Source organism: Petaurus breviceps, unplaced genomic scaffold (assembly GCF_028583685.1).
Source record: "Petaurus breviceps papuanus isolate PSGF00001 unplaced genomic scaffold, PetGlider_PUasm1.0 90903, whole genome shotgun sequence".
Lineage (NCBI taxonomy): Eukaryota > Metazoa > Chordata > Mammalia > Diprotodontia > Petauridae > Petaurus > Petaurus breviceps.
This window is the reverse complement of record NW_027187376.1, coordinates 3,114,610-3,137,260: the sequence shown is the minus strand read 5'-3', so window position 1 is coordinate 3,137,260 and position 22,651 is coordinate 3,114,610. Positions and strand designations below refer to the sequence as shown.

The 22,651-nt window shown below is 37.5% G+C and overlaps 1 protein-coding gene across 1 annotated transcript in view; it reads left to right on the top strand.

The window, feature by feature from the left end:
- XRCC5 (X-ray repair cross complementing 5) overlaps positions 1 to 22,651 on the top strand; it is a 131,942-nt gene that overhangs the window by 27,250 nt on the left and 82,041 nt on the right. Inside the window, exons 12-14 of the mRNA XM_069075187.1 lie at positions 3,124 to 3,214; positions 5,760 to 5,893; positions 18,379 to 18,575. Of these exons, the coding sequence (XP_068931288.1) occupies positions 3,124 to 3,214; positions 5,760 to 5,893; positions 18,379 to 18,575 (422 nt within the window). The remainder of the gene's footprint in view (positions 1 to 3,123; positions 3,215 to 5,759; positions 5,894 to 18,378; positions 18,576 to 22,651) is intronic.

Sequence of the window (22,651 nt, the reverse complement as noted above, 5' to 3'; positions counted from 1 at the left end):
GGCTTAATAATCATATAATACATCATCACTACGTATGAGGGCAGAACCTGTCTTACTCTTCTCCTTCTTTTCCTCCTTGCTTATGGTTCACTCCTAATGTTAATACTCCACTGCCATCCTTTTAGCTCTCTGCTTGCCACTAATAAGTTGACAGAGGAGTTTGAAAAAGCTCATAAATTTCCCAAAGTGAGCAGTTAAGTTAGTCGGTAGCAGGTTCAGACTTTTTGTGTATTTATAGAGTGCTTTTGCAGCAGCACTTGAACTGCTTCATGTTTTGTTCTCAATCTTCTCTTGAGCCTCTTAAGTAGGCCTGCAATCCCCATACTGGTAGTAAGTGACCTTGCCTCTCAGTTCATTGTCAAGATTGAGACCTAGCAGGACTTCCCTCTTCTCTCTTCAGTTTCTCAGTATTGTTATCCATTATTTCCTCTGTTCTTCCTGTCTGGGATTTATCCTTACTCCTCAGTAAGGTTGTGTCCTCTTATCTGTTCCTTACCTATTCCCTTAATCCCATCCACTTTCATCTTATCTAGGACCTTTTCAAATGTCATTTCCTCTCATTCATCTTAATTTTATCCTTCTCTTGGTTCTTTTCTTGTGGAAAAAAAAGCCTTCTCTCCTTAGCTCTTCTTCTGTGTCAGTATGCTGTCCCATCTTCCTGTCATTTCACCTCTTAACTTTGTGACAGAGGTCTGTATAGAATGTTTCTGATTTGTGGTCAAGCACTAAACATTCCCTGTTTTCAAAGAGTTGACGGTCTAATGAAGGAGACAACATGTAAATAACTTACAGATGGAATGAATTGAGAATAGGCTCAAGGGGAGGGCACTAAGAGTAAGGAGGTATGGGAAAGGCTTCTTATACAAGATGGGCCTTTTGCTGAACCTTGAAGGAAGGTTGGGAAGCTAGGAGGCTGAGATGAAGAGGGAGACCTCCAGTGAAAATGCAGGAAATTGGGGGATGGAGGATCAAGTGTGAGGAACAGCAAGAAGCCTACTGTCACTGATTACCGAGCTCTTGGAGAATAATAGGGTATAAGGAAACTGGAAAGATAGGGAGGGACCGGATTAAGGCCTTTAAAAAGCCGAGGATTTTATATTTGATCCTGGAGGTGTGAAAGAATAGGAGGGTGAATGTTCAGGCTTATACTGAAGGAAGATCACTTTGAAAGCTGAGTTTAAGATGGACTAGAGTAGGGAAGGAAGCAAGCAAGCAAGAAAATAAGCATTTATTAATTGCCCACTATCTATTGGTTACTGGGCTAAGAGCTTTTCAGGTATTATCTCATTTGATCCTCAATTACATGTGAGGTAGGTTCTGTTATCCCTATTTTACAGCTGAAGAAACTGAGGCAGATAGGTTAAGTGACTTGAACAGTATCTCACAGCTACTAAGTATCTAAGCCAAATTGCAGAAGACCAATTAGCAGACTGCCTCAGTAATCATTCTGATAACACCATGTAGCAGCAAGCACCCCGGGCGTCCTCAGGGTTTGCCGCCAATACAGGTTCTTGGATCTGCTTTGCTAAAGGAAAGCAACTCAAAATGGGTCAACAAGCTTACTTTAATCAGTCAGACATATATCATTTACCTTATTCAGGAGAAAAGGTCAGCACCCTGAATCTCAAAGTATACAGGCATAATTATCAAGACAGAAACATCAAGTAGACAGATTTCCAAACTGTCCAACCATACATCCATACCCAGTCAACATCTGGGTTTCCACATTCTGGGTTTTTCAAAGCCGGGGGACTCTCAAGAACGGCTTCCCAGAATTCAGATCAAATCACAGAACACTTCTCAAAGTGAGTCCCAAAACAAAGCTACACATCAGGGCTTATATAGCCTTCTCCTGGCTCAGAGAATGTAACAACCCCATTGACCCACTGGCCAATCAAAAAGTATCTACTGAAAAACAAGCCTCCCACACCAGGCTCCAGGTGCATGTTAGCCTAGGGGCAGGGAAGATCTTTAAATCTGCATTTCCATTACACACCACCCTGATCATCATTCTCCTATTCAAAAAATTTTAATGACTCTTTGTTGCCAGTTGAGTAAAGTATAAATTTCTTATCATTTAGAACACTTACAGTACAGTCTTGCTCCAACCTGCCATTCTAGCCTTTACTTACTCCACATACCAGCAAGACTAGATTCATTCCCATCTGCCATCCATTTTCTGTCCCCTTCTGGCATCATGCCTTGGTTCCTGCCATTTCCCATCCTTGGAACAGATTCCCCTTTCTACCTTTCTTTTGTCTTTTGGGTCAGGATTTTACAAATTGTTTTCTTGATGTCTTCTGTCTCTCTTACTCTCCCTCCCTCTCTCCACACACACATACACACACACACACACACACACACGCACACAGCACTTACGCATGCACGAACAACCTACCCTTTTTTGACACCTTGATCAGGTGTTATCTCCTTCATGAACCTTTTCTAGCTACCTCCACCACCAGCACAAACCATAAGTGATCTTCCTTTCATGTCTTTCTCCCTCTTGTATTAGAAGCTACTGAAAAGCAGAGTCTATGTCAAGGCCAACTGTGTGCCCTCAGCATCAAACACAGTGCCGTCTTCATTATAGAAGTTTCATACATGTTTTTGAGTTAAATATTAAGGTCATAAGGGAGTAGGTAACATTTCATTTTACAATAGGATTGATGACTAGCCAGTGAGAATGAGATATATGGTTTATTTTTACATTCTGTTTGCTAAAGCACCCTCATATTTGAAATACTACCTGGACTACCTTACATTTCATGGAGATAACACTTTGCTGTCCTCTCGAAGGAGTCCCTCCTGGCTGTTGGAAGGTCCTGGTGCCCAGGATTCCAGCCATGAGGACTTTCCTGACTCCCAAGTATGTTGAGAGAGCCCAAATGTCATGTTTTTGAAGTATTTCTCTGGTATTATCTTTTAAAAAAAATAAATTTGTTCAACATTCAGTGGTCCCAAAACTGTGTTTGTATATAGTTATAGCAAGAGTGATATATTTTGCTTGCCATGACCCATATGTGTAGCAACCATGTTGAAATGCTTTTACAGGGTGCATGAGCCATACTCTTCCCCACCATTTAGTTTCTCCTTCTCTTATTGCTTTTCTTTCTGTTACAGTGCTTAATGTATATACAGCTGCCCTACATGGAAGACTTAAGGCAATACCTGTTTTCCTCCTTGAGAAACAATAAGAAGTGTACTCCTACAGGTAAGTGAGTTTCTCCTTTCATTCACTAAATGACTCTAAACACCAGATGTTCTTAGGAAATCTTATGTCCCTGATAAGTTTCTGTTTGGAACCAGATGGACCAGGGATTTAGCAGAATATTTTATCTTCATATACCAAGATGATAGTATTAATTCACTTTCAGTATTACAAGTCCTTTGAATTATTTTTCTAGTATTGGAAATTACTTTGCCCTGAGCTGTCCACTCTTTCATCTAGTTCTTTTGGCCAGTAGCAGGTATTCAGGAAGCAGCTAGCTAAGTTTAGAGGTTTGATCTTTGGCTATGCAATAGTGTTGGTTCATTTCTTTTGGGAATAATGGATTAGCGATAGGTTCAAACTGGTGCCTTTGACCTTGTTTGTATGTAGGCTAATTGCTTTGGATTGAGAGACCAAGAATCACACAGGTCTCTAGAGGTTAAACTTTTCTTTTGCTTCTAAAGGTGGATTTCTCTAGATCATGGTGGAAGCATGGTAGAAGGCAGCTGAGTGCCTCAGTGAATAGATGTTGGACCTGGAATCAGGAAGAACTTAGATCTGGCCTCAGCTGCTTACTGGCTGGGTGACCCTGGGCAAGTCACTTAATTTCTGTTTGGCTGTTAACCTCTATCAAACAGGGATAATAGTAATGCTTACCTCCCAGGGTTGTTGTGAGGATCGAATGAGATAATAATTGTAAAGCTCATAGCACTGTGCCTAATGTAACAGTTAGCTATGGTGGTGATGATGATGATGACGACGATGACGATGCAGGTGTCTTTATGGATGTATAGGAGAAACTGCTGCAGTGGAATACCAGAGCTGTGTGTTTATTGCATTCTGTCATTAGCTCTTCATGACTACATACAGTCTGTTATGTCTTTGAACTCCTTCCTTTTTAAAAGAAAAAGGAAGCTGGTGGCACAGTGTATAGAGTGCTGGACCTGAGTCAGGAAGACCTGAGTTCATATTTTGGCTTCACTTACTAGCTGTGTGACCTTGGGCATGTCATTTAACCATATTTACCTAAGTCTCTTCATCTGTAAAATAGGGATAATAATGGCATTTACCTTACAAAGTTGTGAAGATCAAATGAGACTATTTATGAATTGCGCATTGTAGTGCCTGACACATAATAGCTGCTATACAAATGTTTATTCCCTTCCTTTCCCTAAATGAATGGATTTCAGTTTATTCAATGCCACAGCCCTTTTAGTATCCCAGTATCAAAAGCATCCAAGATCGTTTGACTTGTCTGTCTTTTGTCCTGTGAACTGACTCCTTTTTTGTCTCTTCTGTTTTTGAGAACCTGATTATTAAAGCCACTTGGCATTTATTAAGAATGACCAAGTTTATGGATATATAGTGCCTAGCAATTGTAAAAGAAGTGAAAGAAAGTAAAAGGGATGTTCTGTATGGAGATAAAGGTATTGCTTGCCACCAAGTTCTCTTGATCTCTCAGCTCAGGGCATGGTGCTGTCACTTAAAACATTAAACATTAGATTGCTTTAAAAAATCATGATAGGCCAGATGAGCATCCCTGACATTATGTTAGTAAAGGTGTCTGGACATGGTGGTACAAGCCTGTAATCACTGTTACTGGGAGAACAGAGCCCGAAGGCTGTCTTGAGCTCAGGAGTTCTGAACTGCAATGGGCTAAATCAGTCAAGTGCCCATGTTAAGTCTGGCAAAAGTATGGTGAGCCTTCAGAAATGGGCAGCCACTGGATTGCCTACCAAGGGATGAACTGGCTGAGCTCAGAAAATGGAGCCAGTCAAAGCTCACATGCCTGTCCTAGTCAACTAGGCCCATGAGTAGCCCTGTACTTGTAGCCTAGGTGATTTGGGGACACCCAGTTTCAAAAAAATAAAAAAGGAGAGGAGCAGGAGGGAGAAAGGAATTCAGGGAAAGAGAGAGACAGCAAATATGCTTCTTGTTAAATAAGTTTTATAGTAGCTCTGCCAAAAGAAGTTGAGAAACAGAAGCTTATATTAATTTTCAGTAACTCTTTACTCTTCTGTACTTTGTGTTTAGTGACTGGTAATGATCTAGAGCCATTGTTTCCTGTGAATGCCCCTGACCAGACCAGACCAAGCTGAGAGTAACAGGTGCATGTAACCATTTAACAAGGAGTAGTTTTATTTAGAATCCTTTTTGGTTTTGGCTGACCCATTTGGAAGGGAAAAGTCCAAAAGGTTGATAGAAATGAGTCAGCAGGTATTTATTAAGTACCTTCTCTATCTAAGGTGGTGTGGCACGTACTAGGTTTTGATGAAGTTTATAAAATACTTTATCACATCACTAGAGCATTATAAATAGGCATTTTTGTCTCCAGCTCATTGAAGACACTGACTTATGAATGGACTCTTTCCAGAGTTGGATTCCATCTGAAGGTATACTAGTGACTACTAAAATAAAAACTCTTTCTTGTGATGGGCTATAATGACATTAGTGTAATCATAAATAGTAGAGTGCAAAAAAGAATTGTAGTGGACCAAAACAGAGGGAATAATTGTTTTTACTCATATCTCTTTGTGCTTGATTTTAGAGGCTCAGCTGTCTGCAGTTGATGCTTTGATTGACTCCATGAGCTTGGTTAACAAAGATGATGATGAGGACACCATTGAAGACATTTTTCAAACCTCTAAAATTCCAAATCCCCAGTTTCAGAGGTTGTTTCAGGTGAGAGGAGGATAACCCAAGACCTTGGCTTTTTTATCTGTGTAAGAGGGATTATACCACCTAGCCTGCCCATTCCACAGGGCTATTATAAATCACTCACCTAGAGCTGAGGAAATGCTTGTCTGCTAAGCACTGTGCTAAGTAGATCCTGCAGCCACAGAGACAAAAATAAAACAGTCTTTGTCCCCAAGGAGCTCACATTCCATGGGAGACAACCTGAGCATATGTAAGTACACAGGTAGGGACTAGACCTGTCATTTCATTGGCAGAAGGAATTTCCAGGTGAGGAAATTCCTTTGACTGATGTACTTCAGAACCTTCTCCAAAATTTCTAATCTTGGTGGGTTGCCTAGAGAACTGAGAGGCTAAGTGACTTTTTATATAAGTGTATTCAAAATAAATACAGGGTAATTTGCTAAGGGCAGAGATTGTGAGGAAGGAACTAGCACCTAGAGGAGATCAGTAAAAACTTTTTTTTTTTATGGATATAGTGCTCGAGCTGAGTTTGAAGGCAACAAAGAGGATTGTGAGAAGCAGGGGTGAGGGAGGAGCGTTCAGGACATGGAATCGGACTGTGCAAAGTTCAGAGATGAAAAAGGCAGCATCTTGTGGTTGAGAAATAGCATGTCAATATGGCTAGGCCATCGAAAGCATAAAGGATAATATAGTACAGACTGTGCAAAATATGAATGGAAATAGAATAAGGCTGGAAAGGTGGGTTTGATCCAGGTTGTGAAGGACTTTAAATGACAAGCTTAAGAGTTTCTATTTGATCCTAGACGCATTAGGAAACTACTGGATTTTATTGTAGTAAGTTATCAGTAATAACGTGATCATACACTCTCATAGGAAAATCAGCTTGGTAGGGAGACTGATTAGGTTTGTACAGTAGACCAAGGGAAAAGTGGCAGCCATGGGAGTGAAGAGGTAGAAGCAAAACACAGTGGCAACTGATGAGATAGGGGTGAAGAAAAGTGAGGAATTGGTGACCCCAAGATTGCTAACCTGAGTGACTAGAAGAATAGTGGTACCCTTGACAGAAATTGGGAAGAGAGAAAACTCGGAGAAGAGCCAAAGCTACAAACATTAGTATATCTCCCTTGAAGAGAAGTAGCCAAGCTTTTTCTCTTAAAAGTGTTTAACAAAAAGTTAATTCCTTTTATACCTGGGGTCTCCTGGTTTTTTTCTTGCCATTTTCCTGTGAATGATATGGTTCTTTGCTTTCTACATCCAAAGAAAAGAAGACATTTTAGTGAAATATATTACAGTAATATCTGTGAACAAAGAAGGTGTGTTCCAATAACACTTCTTTGTAAGAAACTTCTTAACTGAAGATGGAGATTCATTAAACATTTTGATTCATTTTAACAAATAGTACCTATTACATACAAGGCCGTGTAGTAGGCACTGGGGTTTGTTGTAGTGTCCAAAAAAAAGTTATTTCAGTATCAAAATCATTAAATACATTACATAATGATGTTATGTCAGATATGTAAATCTGTGCTTATGAGTCTAGGGTCCAGTGAGTGGGAAGGACAAGGAGAATCCCATTCAGCTTAAGAAAATGCTTCAGGGCAGAAGGAATTTGTGTACTGGAAGAAGCCAGTGACATAGGGATGTAGAGTCCTTTTCTGTTAGGTACTCAGGTAAGGATTAAGTATATAACAACCTCTGTGAGGTAGGCTCATGCTGGTCAAGGAAGTAAGAGAGAGTAGCCTGGATGGCATAAAGCCACATAGTGGCCCTCCTTAAAAATCACTAAAACTATATACTTGCCCTTCTTAAGAGTTCTTTCAGCGATCCCTGATGAAAAAATACTGTCTTTGAACTGATGAACTCTGAGTGCAAATTGAAGTATAGTTTATTCACTTTATTTTTCAAGCTTTTTTTTTTCTTTTTTTGGTGACATGGCTAGTATGGAATACATTTTGCATGATTTCAAATGTATAATTGATATATTTCTTGCCTTCTCAGTAAGTGAGGGAGGGGTAGGAGAAAAGGAGAGAATTTGGACCTCAAAATTTAAAAAAAAAGAGGGAACATACAAAAATAAATAATAAAATTTTTTAAGAGTTCCTTTAAGTCGGGGCGGCCAGGTAGCACAGCAAGTAAGAGCACCGGCTCCAGTGTTGAGAAGACCTGGAGATCGAATCCTGGGCTCAGACACTTAGCACCCACCCAGAAACACCTGGCCGTGTAACCTTGAGCAAGTTACTTAACCCCAATAAACAGGTGGCTCAGCGAGTAAGAGCACCGGTTCCAGTGTTGGGACGACCTGGAGATCGAATCCCGGGCTCAGACACTCAGCACCACACCCAGAAATAACTGGCCGGGTAACCTTGAGCAAGTTACTTAACCCCAATTGCTTAAAAAAAAAAAAAAGAGTTCCTTTAAGTCCCCCTAAAATGACCACGTCAGATATACCTTGAGAACCAAGTTTGATTCTAGGGTACCCAGCCTCCTTGTCTCCCCAAATCTCAATAGCTTTTTGCTGATAATCTGAAATTTTGTTTAAGAATGGCAAGTCATTCTGTAATTATAAATAAAACATTTAAGATGGTAAGGCCTGGCTAAGGTAACACTTTAAAGCAGAAGTTTTATTTAGTCTTTGGTCTGCAAAACTAAAAAAAAATGTTGATAACTATTTTAATATAATTTGCTTCCTTTATAATCCTATATATTTTATTTTATGCATTAAGACATTTTTGATAGAGGTAGAGCCAAGATGGTGGAGAAAAGGGAGGGATTTGCTTGACCTCCCCCATTCCCCCCTGCCCCAAACAACTTTAAATAGCACCTCAAAACAAATTCTGGAGTGGCAGAACCCACAAAAGGATGGAGTGAAACAATTCTAGCCTGAGAAACCTTAGAAGGACTACAGGAAAGGTCTGTCTCACTTGGGTAAAAAAAGGGGAGCACAGACTAGCACAGGCAGTATCCAGGCCAGCCATTAGGAAACCCCTACCCCCAGCATAGGTCAGCAATTAAGGCCCTTCATGGCCCTGGTGAAACAGGCCAGATGCCAGGGCTCTGGCCTCTGACAAAAGAACCTTAGGACAGTGTCCTCGATTCCCTAGGAGCAGAGTTCAACTTTTAAAGTCACAAAATAGATTGGAAATTAGCAAGAAAACAAAAAAACTCCAAACCCTCACCATAGAAAACTACTATGGCAACAGGGAAAATCAAAACAAAAACTCAAAAGAGGAAGTCAAAATGCTTGGTCGTGAACCTCAAAGAGAAATATGAATTTGTCTTAGACCCAAAAAGAATTCCCGGAAGAACTCAAAAAGAATTTTAAAAATCAAGTAAGAAAGATAGAAGAAAAATTGGGAAAAGAAATTAGAGTTATACAAGAAAATCATAGAAAAAGAGTCAAAGCTTGGTAAAAGAAGCACAAAAACTGGAAAAAGATGTACAAAAATTCAGTGAAGAAAAGAACTCCTTAAAAAGTAATTGTCCAAATGGGGAAAGGAGGTACAAAAGCTAACTGAAGAAAATAATTTCTTGAAAATCAGGATGGGTCAAATGGAAGCTAATAACTTCATGAGACATCAAGAAACAATAAAACAAAATCAAAAGAATGAAATATAGAAGAAAATATTAAATAACTTAGATGGAAAATAGATCCAGGAGAGATAATTTAAGAATTATTGGACTACCTGAAAAACATGGTCAAAAAGAGAACCTGGACATCATCTTTCAAGAAATTATCAAGGAAAACTGCCCCGATACCAGATGAACCAGAAGGTAAAATAGAAATTGAAAGAATACAGTGATCTCCTTCTGAAAGAGCTGGCCCTGGAGTCAGAGGGACCTGAGTTCAAATCAGGCCTCAGACACTTGACATACTAGCCATGTGACTTTGGGTAAGTCATTTAAGACCAATTGCCTTGCCTTCCCCCCTCCAAAAAAAGCAAAAAAAAAAATTTTTTTTAAGTTTCCAAAATGGAAACTCCCAGGAATATCATAAACAAATTCTAGAACTCTCAGACTAAGGAGAAAATACTGAAAGTAGTCAGAAAGAAACAATTCAGACACCAAGGAGTGACAGTCAAGATTGCATAGGATTTAGCAGCTTCTACATTAAAAGGTTAGAGGGTTTACAGTGATATTCCAGAAGGCAAAGGCACAAGAGATTCCTTAAGGTTAAATTGTTTACTTCCTTACATGGGAAGATGATAATTGTAACTTTTCAGAACTGTATCACTTTTTTTTTTTTTAATAAGCAATTGGGGTTAAGTAACTTGCTCAAGGTTACACAGCCAGTTATTTCTGGGTGTGGTGCTAAGTATCTGAGCCCGGATTCGATCCCCCAGGTCATCCCGACACTGGGGCTGGTGCTCTTACTCACTGTGCTACCTGGCCACCCCAACTGTATTACCTTTTAGGGCAGTTAAAAGAGGGTACAGGTATAAGTTCACTTTGATGGGATAATATTGAAAATTAAGGTGTGAGAAAGGATTGCAGTAGGAGAAGTGGGAAGGGAGAGGTAGTATAAGATAAATTATCTCATATAAAGAGGCAGGAAAGACCTGTTACAGTGGAGGAATAGAAGGGAGGGGAGTGAGCCTTGATTGAATCTTACTCTCATAGGATTGGGCTCAAACTGGAAATAGCATATATGCTCAGTTCAGTATAGAAATCTGTTTTATCCTATAGGGAAGTAGGAGGGGAAGAGGCCAAGAAAAGGGGGGAGGCTGATAGAAGGGAGGGCAGATTGAGGGAGGCTATGGTCAGAAGCAAAACACTGGTGAGGAGGGGCAGTATAGAAGGAAAGAGAGAGAGAGAGGAGAAGGAAAATAGGATGGAGGGAAATAGTAATTCTTACTATGAATGTGAATGGGATAAACTCTCCAATAAGATGGAAGCTAATAGAGTGAATTAAAAATCAGAATCTTAAAATATGTTGTATATAAGAAACACATTTGAAGCAGAGACACACACATGGAGTAAAGGTAAAATAAAATGGCTGAAGTGGAATCTATTATGCTTTAGCTGAAGTAAAAAAAAATGCAAAGGTAAACCATCATGATTTCAGACAAAGGAAAAAATTAGATCTAATTCAAAGAGATAGGAATACTACATCTTGCTAAAAGGTACCATAGACAATGAAGTAATATCAATATTTAACATATATACACCAAATGATATAGCATCCAAATTTTTAAAGAAGTTAAATGAGTTATAGGAGGAAATACTAAAACTATACTATTAGGGGACCTCAACTTTCAGAACTAGATAAATCTAACCACAAAATAAACAAGTTAAGGAGGTGAATAGAATTTTAGAAAAGTTAGGTGATAGACCTCCAGAGAAAATTGAATGGGGAGAGAAAGGAATATATCTTTTTTTAGCAGTACATGGCACTTACACAAATATTTACCATGTATTAGGACATAAAAATTTCAGTCATGCAGAAAAGCAAAAATGTTAAATGCATCTTTTTATAGATCATGATGTAAAAAAAATTACATTTAATTAAGGGCCTTGGAAAGATAGATAGAAAATTAGTTGTAAACTAATCTAATCCTAAAGAACGTGTGGATCAAAGAACAAATCATAGAAACAATCAGTAATTTTATCAAAGAGAATGACAACAAGACAACATACCAGATTTTATGGGATGCAATCAAAGCAGTACTTGGGGGAAATTTTCTATCTCTAAACACTTATGTTTACAGAATAGAGAAAGAACAGATTAATGAATTGGACATGCACATTTTAAAAAAACTAGAAAAAGAACAAATTTAAAATGCTGAATTAAATACTAAATTAGAAATCCTGAAAAATCAAAGGAGAGATTAATAAATTAAAGCAAGAAAACCCTTGAATTAATAAAACCAGGAGCTGGTTTTATGGGGAAAGAAAAGAACAATGAAATAGGCCATTAGTCAATTTGATTTTAAAAAAACAAAGAAGAAAACCAAATTACCAGTATCAAAAATGGTCAGGGTGAATTTCAAGAAGTAATTAAAGCAATTATTAAGAGCTTATTTGCCCAGTTATATACTAACAAATCAGACTAAGTGAAATGGATGAATATTTACAAAAAATATATAAATTGCCTAGATTAATAGAAGAGGAAATAGAATAAATAACTCTATCTTAGAGAAAGAAATTGAACAAGCCATCATTGAGCTCCCTGGGGGGAAAAAGGAGTGAATGGATTCACAAGTGAATGCTAAATATTTAAAGTTAAAATTTAAAAATTAATTCCAATATTGTGTAAACTGATTGGAAAAAGTAGGCAAAGGAGTCCTACTAAATTCCTCTTATGACATAAATATGATGTTGATATCTAAACCAGAAAGCAAAAACACAAAGCTATAGACTAATTTTCTTAATGGATATTGATGCAAAACTTTTAAATAAAATACTAGCAAGGAGATTACAGCAGTATGTCTTAAAAGATCATATGCTATGACCACTTGGGACTTATACCAGTAATGCGGGGTTGGTCCAATATTAGGAAAACTATCAGTGTAATTTAGTATATCAATTTTTTAAAAATCACGGTTATCTCAGTACATGTAGAAAAAGCTTTTGACAAAATACAACCCTCATTCCTTAAAAACACTAAGAAGCACAGGAATAAATGGAACTTTCCTTAAAATGATAAGTAGTATTTGTCTAAAATCAACAAGCATTATCTGTAATGAGAATAAGCTAAGAGCCTTCCCCATAAGATCAAGGGTGAAGCAAGGATGCCCATTATCACCACTGTTACTCAATACTGTACTAGAAATGCTAGCTTACAACAATAAGAGAAGAAAAAGAAATTGAAGGAATTAGAAAAGACAGTGAGGAAACAAAACTGTCACTCTTTGCAGATGATATACTTAGAGAATCCTAAAGAATCAGCTAAAAACTAGTTGAAATAATTAACTTTAGCAGAATAGAAGGATATGAAATAAACGCACATAAGTCATCAGCATTTCTGTATATTACCAACAATAGCAGGAAGAGATAAGAGAAATTCGTTTTAAAATAACTGTAGAAAGTATAAAACACTTGGGAGCATAACTGTTAAAAACAAACCTAGGAAATGTATGAACACAATTATAAAGCACAAAATGAAGTCGAATCTAAACAACTAGAAAACTCTTAGTCGCTCATGGGTAGGCCAAGCCAATATAATAAAAATGACAATTCTACTTAAATTAATTTACCTATTCAGTGCCATACCAGTCAAAGTACCAAAACATTATTTTATAGAGCTAGAAAAAAAATCATAAAATTCATTTCCAAAAGATCAAGAATATATGAAGGGAATTAACGAAAACAAATGTGAAAGAATAGGGCCTAGCTGTACCAGATTTCTAACTGTGTTATAAAACTGTAGTCATCGAAACTTATCAGGCACTGCTAAGAAATAGAATGGTAGATGAGTAGAATAGATTAGATATACAAGGCACAGTAGTAAATGGCCTTAGTGATCTAGTGTTTGATAAACCCAAACATCCCAGCTTTTGAGACAAGAACTCACTATTTGCCAAAAACTGCTGGGAAAACTGGAGAACAGTATGACAGAAGCTAGGTATACACCAGCATCTTATATTGTATACCAAGATAAGTTCAAAATGGATACATGATTTAAACATAAAGGGTGATACCATGAGCACATTAGGAGAACAAGGAATAGTTTACCTGTCAGATCTATGGGGAAGGGAAGAATTTATGGCCAAATAAGAGATAAAGCATTATTAGATATAAGATGGTCTATTTTGATTGTATCAAAATAAAAAGTTTCTGCACAAATGAAACCAGTGCAGACAAGATTAGAAGGAAAGCAGATACCTCGAAAATTATCTTTACAGCAAGTGTTTCTGATAAAGGCCTCATTTCTCTAATAGAACTGAGTCAAATTTATATATACAAGTCATTCCCCAATTGATAAATGGTCAAAGGATATGAACAGGCACATTTCAGATGAAGAAATCAAAGCTACCTATAATCGTATGAAAAAATCATCTAAATCAGTGATTAGAGCAATGCAAATTAAAACAATTCTCATATACCACCTCATACTTATCAGATTGGCTAATATGACAGAAAAAGGAAAATAATAGATGGTAGAGGAGATGTGGGAAAATTGGGACAGTAATTCATTGTTGGTGGATTTGTGAACTTTTCTAGCCACTCTAGAGAGCAATTTGGAACTATGCCCAAAGGTCAATCAAATTGTGCATACCCTTTGATCCAGCAATAACACTACTAGGGCTGTATCCCAAAGAGATTTTTTAAAAGGGGAGAAGGACCTATCTATATAAAAATCTTCACAGCACCTCTTTTTGAAATGGGATAGAATTGGAAATTAAAGGACATTAGTTGTTTAATGGTTCAACAATTTGTGGTATATGATGCTACTGTCTTCTAAGAAATGATGAGCAGGTAGATTTCAGAAAAACCTGGGAAGACTTATATGAAATGATGCAGAGTGAAGTGAGCAGAACCAGGAGAACATTGTACACAGTAATAGCAGTATTGTATGATGATCAGTTGTGAATAACTTGTCTACTCTAATTCACATAATGATCTAAAACAATTTCAAAGGACTCATGATAAAAATTGCTGTCCTCTTCCAAAGAATTAATGGAATCTGAATGCAGATTGGGACATAGTATTTTTCCCTTTCTGTATTTTTTTAACAGTTATTTTTCTTTGGGTCTTTGTCTTTCATAATATGACTAATATGGTAATTTGTTTTCCATGATTGAACATATATAAACCATATCAAATAGCTTACTGTCTCAGGGAGGAGGGAGGAGAAGGAGCAAGGGAGAAAATTTGGAAGTCAAGATTTTTAAAAAACAAATGTTAAAAATTGTTTTTACATATAATTGGAAGAGAAGATAAAATATTTTTTTAAAAAGGACATCTTTAGGGACCCATAGGCTTCATTAGACTGCAGGGAGAATTGGTGCCACAATAATGTGTAAGAACCCCTCTCTTAGAGCAAATAAGTGATTTTCTTTCCTGGTAGAGACAGAGACTGGAGCTGTGATTGTATTTTTTTTTAAGCAATCAGGGTTAAATAACTTGCTCAAGGTTACACGGCCAGTTATTTCTGGGTGTGGTGCTAAGTATCTGAGCCCGGATTTGATCCCCAGGTCATCCCGACACTGGGGCCGGTGCTCTTACTCACTGAGCCACCTAAGCGCCCCTGTGATTTCATTTCTATAAAGAAAATTCCCTCTACCAAAGATGATTGACACCTTTGATGACATTCATTAAGAGCTCACTATTTACTAAAGCTGGGGATACAAAGAAAGACTTTATAGTCTTAGTGCATGGCCTAGGGTTCTGAGAAGATAGATGATTTCCCAGAGTCACAGACAGAGCCTGTCTGTGGCCCAGGCAAGACCCAAAGCTTAGCATCTACACAGAGTAAGTTCTTTGTCAATGTTTGTTTATTTCATTTGATTTGACCAGAACTCAGGTCAAAGGTGAACTTTGTTCACTCAATTAGGTAGAAAAATAACTGCCCCATTCTATCTTCTTTCACTTTTCATTTGATGAAATTGTTAGAATTTTCTATATAGCACATTGACCTGCTTAGAAGGGTAGTTTTCATTTTCGGAGATTATTCTTACTGGGAGAAGGATATGGAGTCTGGATTCATTTTAGAGTTGTGCTTTTAATCAAAATGATGAAATATGTGAGGGGAAAATGAAATGGGTCACATTCTCTGACATAAAAAGAATTCTTAAATAAAGCACCACTTGCCATGTTCCCTTGTTCTATTACTCAAATCAGTGGGATCTTGTATTATTATTGTTATTATTATTACTACTACTACTACTAATGAAGAGAGACAGAAAAGGACATTGGGGCAGACGAGATTGGTCATCAAGATGAGGAAAGGTTACAGAAAGAAGAGACGGAAATGGAAAAAACTGCAATTTTGCCAATAAAATACCATGTTTAATTAACTTCTTGGTGGGAATAGAGACTGTGCAATTAACTATTTTTATTGCATAGTAACTTTTCATGATATAAAAAAATATAATTTGGCAAATGTTGTCAGGTGAGATAGCCTATCTAAAATATCCAGCAAACTTTAAACAACTATTCCAGATATTGCTATTATTAATTATCATTTTTATTATAAAGAGTCTTAATGTCCAGGGGATGTATTATTTGAGGTGTTACTCATGTTATATTGTTTTGGGAAATCTCACTTGACTGGAGCACAGGGGAGATCCCTAGGCTAGCTTGGTGGTCATATCTCAGGTTCCCTCTTGAGAGAATATGCTGCTGAAATATGTCATGCTCACTATTAAAGCACCTTCAGGGCGGTCTCTTGTACTTTATCCTATAATATTTTGACCAGTTTGAAAAATGCCCTTCAGCCCATTGCTTCGCATGGTGACCAAGACCAGTACCTGCTTAAAATATAAGAAACTTTGGACTCTGGGGTGGAATTCAGTTAATTTGTCTTACTCTTGCCCTCATTTTTTTTAGGTAATGGTCTTTCAGCTACTTGGATTCCTACGCATGAGTGACTTCCTGATTTGACTCATCTGTCCTTTATTTTTATTTTGTTTTGTTTTGTAAAGCAATTGGGGTTAAGTAACTTGCCCAAGGTTACACAGCCAGTTATTTTGTGTGGGTGTTAAGCATATGAGGCCTGAACCGATCCTGGGTCCTCCCGACTCCGGGGCTGGTGCTCTTACTCACTGCACCACCTAGCCGCCCTTGCCCTTTATTTAAAATGTTACTTTTGAAATGTTCTTCAATGCATCGTTATTCCTTTAGAAGTATTTTGTTATGGAAGGCAGAATAATAATGGTCTTTGAAAGAGGTAGTTAGTTCATGTTATAGCTATTGAACAGTTTTCTTAAAAAAGACTGAATTGTTTTCTCCTGAACTTTTGCTGCTAGCTTTCATAATGCTGCTAATTGAGCTTCTCAAGGAGAATCTTTCAAAATATTTGGCACATATTCTCTGTTGAGGCTTAGATTATTAGAATTTCTTCAGAACTTTTTGAGATAGTATTTTGGGATAGGATACTATAACATTGGGGAATGAAGCTAGGATGATGTTTTTAAGCCTTTGAGAATCTGGGTCATTTTTGTCTTCTAGTTAAGATTATGCCCTGTGTCATTGATTTTTTTTGTTCTGTTTTTGTTTTGCTTTTTGGAGGGGGGAAGATAGGGCAATTGGGGTTAAGTGACTTGCCCAAGGTCACACGGCTAGTCTTTGTATTAAGTGTGTGAGGCTGGACTTGAACTCAGGTCCTGACTCCAAGGTCGGTGCTCTATTCACTGCACCTTAGCTGCCCCTGGTCATTGATATTTAAGAAGAATATGAAGGAATTAAAGAGAAAAGAAGAGAGCAGTTGAATTCTGAGACAAGTATGGTTAGTTGTCTTGGGAAGAGGAAACACTATTTAAAATTTCAAGAGAAAATTCGTACCTTGCTCTCATTTCAAGAGTACCTTAGGCAGTGGGTTGTTTATTCATGGATGCTCTTGATTATTTTAGTTTTATTGACCTTTGGGGAGGATGGGTCAAGAGTACATATAGCAAATTACCTGCACTATTAGGAAAACAATGCTTGGGGGAACATTTCTTCAAATCCATTTTATTATTTAAATATCATTTATAGTGAGACTTTCTTGTTTCCAGTTTATGCTGTTTTGAAATAACTGATGTTTTTGCTGCTTTAAGATAGAGATGGATAGTAGGTAGCCTTGTATCCCAGCCTTATTTTGAAACTTCTCACCATCACAGGTACAAACAATGGTCAAGAAGGATGGGATTTTTCTCTTCAATTTTTGTTCTTGGATGGTGGCTTATCTGTTTGTTGATATGGAATAGAGTGCTAACTGTTATAGGCAAACAGCAGTAGGACTGATGCTACTTGCCAGAACATGGGCTCAGTAATCACAGATATCATCTTGGGGATGCTAGTCACATGAGCACTGGAAAACCTGATTTGGATTGAGCCCGAGAAACTACTTCCTGCTACCTCTATCAACTCCCAGTGGCCTTGGAAACAGTGATAATGCTATACTAGTAGCTACTCAATTAAAAAAAATTATTAATGTAATTTGTTTTTGCATCATTAAAGTTTCTCCCAGTATATCTCATCTCCCAGAGAAGCATCCCATATAACAAATAATATTTTTAAAGTAAGAAAAGGGGAAGAAAAAGGGGAAACAGCTAGCAAAACCAATCACAGAAATAGAAGTCTGAAAATATGTAGTGTTCCACACCCATGAACTCCCCATTTCTGCAAAGGAGAGGGGTGGTGACTTTTTCTCATATCTTTTTTGGGGAACCATGCTTGTTTATAATTTTGCAGCATTCTCTTTTAATTTTTTGTGGAGGTTATTCAGTGTTTTATATGTGATTTGCATATGTTATGAAATATGCTGGTTTTCTGGAGTACTAGATTGAGAAACCCTGCTTGAAGATAGATGTGATTTGTTTGATAGTTATTGCAGTGTGAACTGAACGCTCTCTAACTTTTCCCAACAGTGCTTGCTACATAGAGCTTTGCACCCCAGTGATCCTCTGCCCCCAATCCAGCAACATATCTGGGACATGCTCAATCCCCCTGAGGAGGTGACAGCTAAGTGCCAAGCCCCCCTCTCCAAAATAAAGACTCTTTTCCCTCTGACTGAAGCTATCAGGAAAAAGGATCAAAGAACAGCTCAGGACATCTTCCAAGATAAGTAAGTCATCTGGTTGGTGCTGTCATTGTTTTAATAATTCATTTCGGATTATAGTTGATAGGAGTGGTTAATAGACTGACACTGAAAAATTGAAATGCTGAAAATATGCCTGAAAAATTGGAATGTTCTACATAAAAAGTCCTTTTAGGACTTAAATAGACTTTCCTAGTTAAAATGTTAACATCAATCTTACCATCATTGGTTTGTATAGTTCAATTAACTCTTCACTTTCCATGTGTGGGTCATCCCTAGTGATCCAAAGGCATGGCCTCATGCTTTGTATGTCTGGGCTATGAGTTTTGGGCTATGGCATCAGTGTTACTTGGCTTCTGGAAGAACTAGTAACCTTTGAGTCTCAGATTCTAGCCAGATTCTGCATCTCTACCTTAGATTATGTTGTATCTGAAACAGCTGCTTGGCCTTGCTTAGAAATAGTTTTCTCTATTTCTTTGTGACATGTGACATAAATTTTTCATGTATAATAAAGAAGCAGAGATCAAACTTATGGATATACCTCTAAGACATTCTAAGTTGTACTTTTTCTTTTAACTTTGGAGGATATTGAGTGTTATGTGGCCCCTTTTGGCTGAATATAGGATATATATCAGTAAAAGACAGAATCTCTGGAGGTCAGGTGGAGCAAGGTAGAAAAGGAGAATGAAAAAGTGATCTAACCCTAGCAGTTTTTACAAGTGTCTCAAGGCTGTATATAATCATGTCAGTAGGGCCACTAGGTGGTGCAGTGAATAGAGCACTGGCCGTGGAGTCAGGAGGACCTGGGTTTGAATTCGGCCTCAGACACTTAACACAAAAAATAGCTGTGTGACCTTGGGCAAGTCACAACCCCAATTGCCCTCCAAAAAGCAAAAATAAAATAAAATGTATTATAATCATGTCAGTAATATATTTCTTGGAGCTTTTCAGTAGCTATTAACCACCCCCCCCCCCCCACCATTCCCCTCTGCTACCTTATCAGATTCTGTTTAAACTTCTAATAGTTTCCATTTAGTAAAGTAAATCAGCAGGGAAAGGTTTAGATCATCTTAAAATGATTGTCTAGCTCATAATTCATTTGTTTCTCTCAGACCTAGATGAACAGATTATTGGCAGTCTTTTCCAGAGTTAGCCTTTCTGTCTGGCATGCTGCATGTCTTTAGGCATCATTCTAGGATGCAGATATTTCTTTTATCCTTTCCCTCCACATCTTTTTTCTGCTTTCCACTGTGAAACTTATTGGTCACTCCTCATCCCAGCCAAGGAAGAATTGATTCTTTTTTTCCTGGGCAATTTACAAAAATCCTAAGGGTTTGACAGTATATTTGTAAATTATTTCTCATGTTAATATAGAAATCTTTGTATTTCTTGGGAGTTTTTGTTAATGCGTTTAGTTTAGCCGGAATAGAAATAGTCTGCATATTCCACAAAAAGCACAAAGGATGCAATTTCTTCCCACAAGATGCCAGTATTTCTCACTATTTGTTCTCAACATGTTCCCTTCTATATGTAAGACCTTTTAATGGGAATATATTTTCCTTGTGTAGCCCTCTGATTTTAATATTTGGGACTAGTTGAATGAAATGCTGATTCCTTCCCTGTCCAAGACAACCTAGCTTGACTTCACTACAGTCATGTGATTATCTCAGAGAGAGAGAGAGAGAGAGAGAGAGAGTGTGTGTGTGTGTGTGGTAAATTTTGAAGCTTCAGTTTGTGATTTTTATTACCTTCTGGTATTGTTGAAAAGAAATGGGCCTTTCTCTTCCTCCTTTGATTAAAATGTAAATTAGCTACTTAAAAAAAAAAGCTACCTACCCAAAAAACACTGTTAGTGCTGTGCTTTGATTACACTTTCAGATCTTTCTGTACCATTCCCTCTTGAGAAAACTCATATGCTTGTATTCTTATTCTCCTGCTCATTTATAGAGCTATTGTTTGGTTACATTTCTTGAATACATGTAATAGAATTTTTACATGCATTTGTGTACTCCCTTCTCTTTCCCCCTTCCCCTGCCTTGGGAGAACTTCAGCAATTATTCATTCAATAAGAATTTATTTATTGAGTGTCTACAACGGAAGGCACAGTCATAGAATATTCGAGCTGGAGATAACTTTGAAAATACTGTAGTCCAATTTCTTCACTATTTAGATGGAAAAATTGAGACCCAGAAGAGACAGATAACTTGCCCAAGGTCACACAGACAGTAAATGGCATAGTTGAGGCTTCTAACTCCAAGTCCTATGTTCTTTCCTCTACATCCTGATGAATTTCCTAAAGGAATTTATAATTAGCTGCTCATATAATTTCATCCTAACTAAACTTCAGTCATCTCACCATGGAAGGAAAAACTGGCCAACAATAATAGTATATCCATCTATAAATGTTTGTTGTGCTATACATATTCAGTCAGTTGACACCTAGGATGAAAGGGTCAACATTTAATAATTATGTGTGAAGTGTTTTTTTTTTTAAACCCAGTGTTTTATAGAAATGCCAAGAGTCCTTGAGTATTTTTTTTCTCTGTGTTTACCTCTGTACTTTATATTGTTATTTTTCATCCTCTTAGAACTGGTACTTTCAAGATTATCTTTCTTTTTCTTCCCACTTTAAATCATTTTCTAATTCTAAATTCAAGCCTAAATATCTCCTTAGGAAAGAGCATAATACTGAGAATGTGGCTGAAAACACTGGGCTAGAACTCACTGGTTTTTCCCCCAATTCTCTGTGACCCTGGTCAAATCATATCCTGCTTCTGAGACTCAGTTTGTCCTCATCTTAACAATGGAGACTTAGACTGCTTAACTCACAGGATTGTTGTGAGGACTAGATACTCACATATTTAAAATCCTTCAGCAAAACTTTGTACAAAATATAAAGTGATATTATTATTAACATCAATACTAATAATAATGTGTTTTGGAATTTGGAATGGTCATACAAGTCCTCAGGGATCCTGGGATTCTTTTGTTTGTTTCAAAAAACTAAAAGACAACTAGAATACTCTTTAGCACTATAGATCTAGTAATTTATCAAAAATTACCATAATAATCTGAAAAAGTAAAATTCTTCTTATAATATGAATATGACTGTCCTTAAGGAAAAAATCCCATTTATTGAACTTAGCTTTCAGTCAGGATATCTAGATTCTGGTAATGGTTCCACCTCAAAATGATCTTGAGTAATTCATATTCCCCCTTTACCACCAATCAATATTTCCAAGTGTAAAATAAATGTGTTAATTAATCTTTGTCCTTCCCTAACTCACAAAGATCCTGGATAGTATTCTTAAATTCTGTCTCCTCTGTAAAACTTTTTTCTCAGTCTCTCTAGGGATCCCTCTTTCACTTCTAGAACGGGCTCTCTTGAATTACATGGTCCTCCAGGAGGTCCATCAACTTGGATGGGCAAAAAATGACCTCTTTATTTTCACTCACCTCCAGTAACTGAACTTTAGTGTTTCCTTAAGTTATGAATGTGGGGAAACAAAATAGGTTCTGAGGAGGGGTCCCTAGGCTTCTGCCTCCTGCCAGAGGGGCCCAGGATATAAAACAGGTTCTGAGGAGGGGTCCCTAGGCTTCTGCCTCCTGCCAGAGGGGCCCAGGATATAAAACAGGTTCTGAGGAGGGGTCCCTAGGCTTCTGCCTCCTGCCAGAGGGGCCCAGGATATAAAACAGGCTTAGAAACCTTTGTTCTAGACCCTGCTCCTCTTAGGCACCCTCTGCTACCCCCGTCTCATCAGCTCTGCTGTATTATAGGTTTCTTGAGGGTAGAGGAACCATGATTAATGTATGTTCATATGTTGTACGATATAGCTGTTAGATAATTGTTTATTGAATGACTATAAAATGGTTTGACTTAGGGCATACAAATTACTTCATGGCTATTTATTAAACTTCTTCAACACAAATTGTGAGAGGGTCAAGTGGCAATATCATTTGTTTTTTTCACCTTTTTTTTCCCCTGAGGTCAAACCATTCTATAGTCATTGAATGGATATTTTATGGTTATTGATTATATTCTTATTAATATTAATTCACAGTTACATGGTAATTTAATGCTGACAAATTGTTTCCTCCAAAAT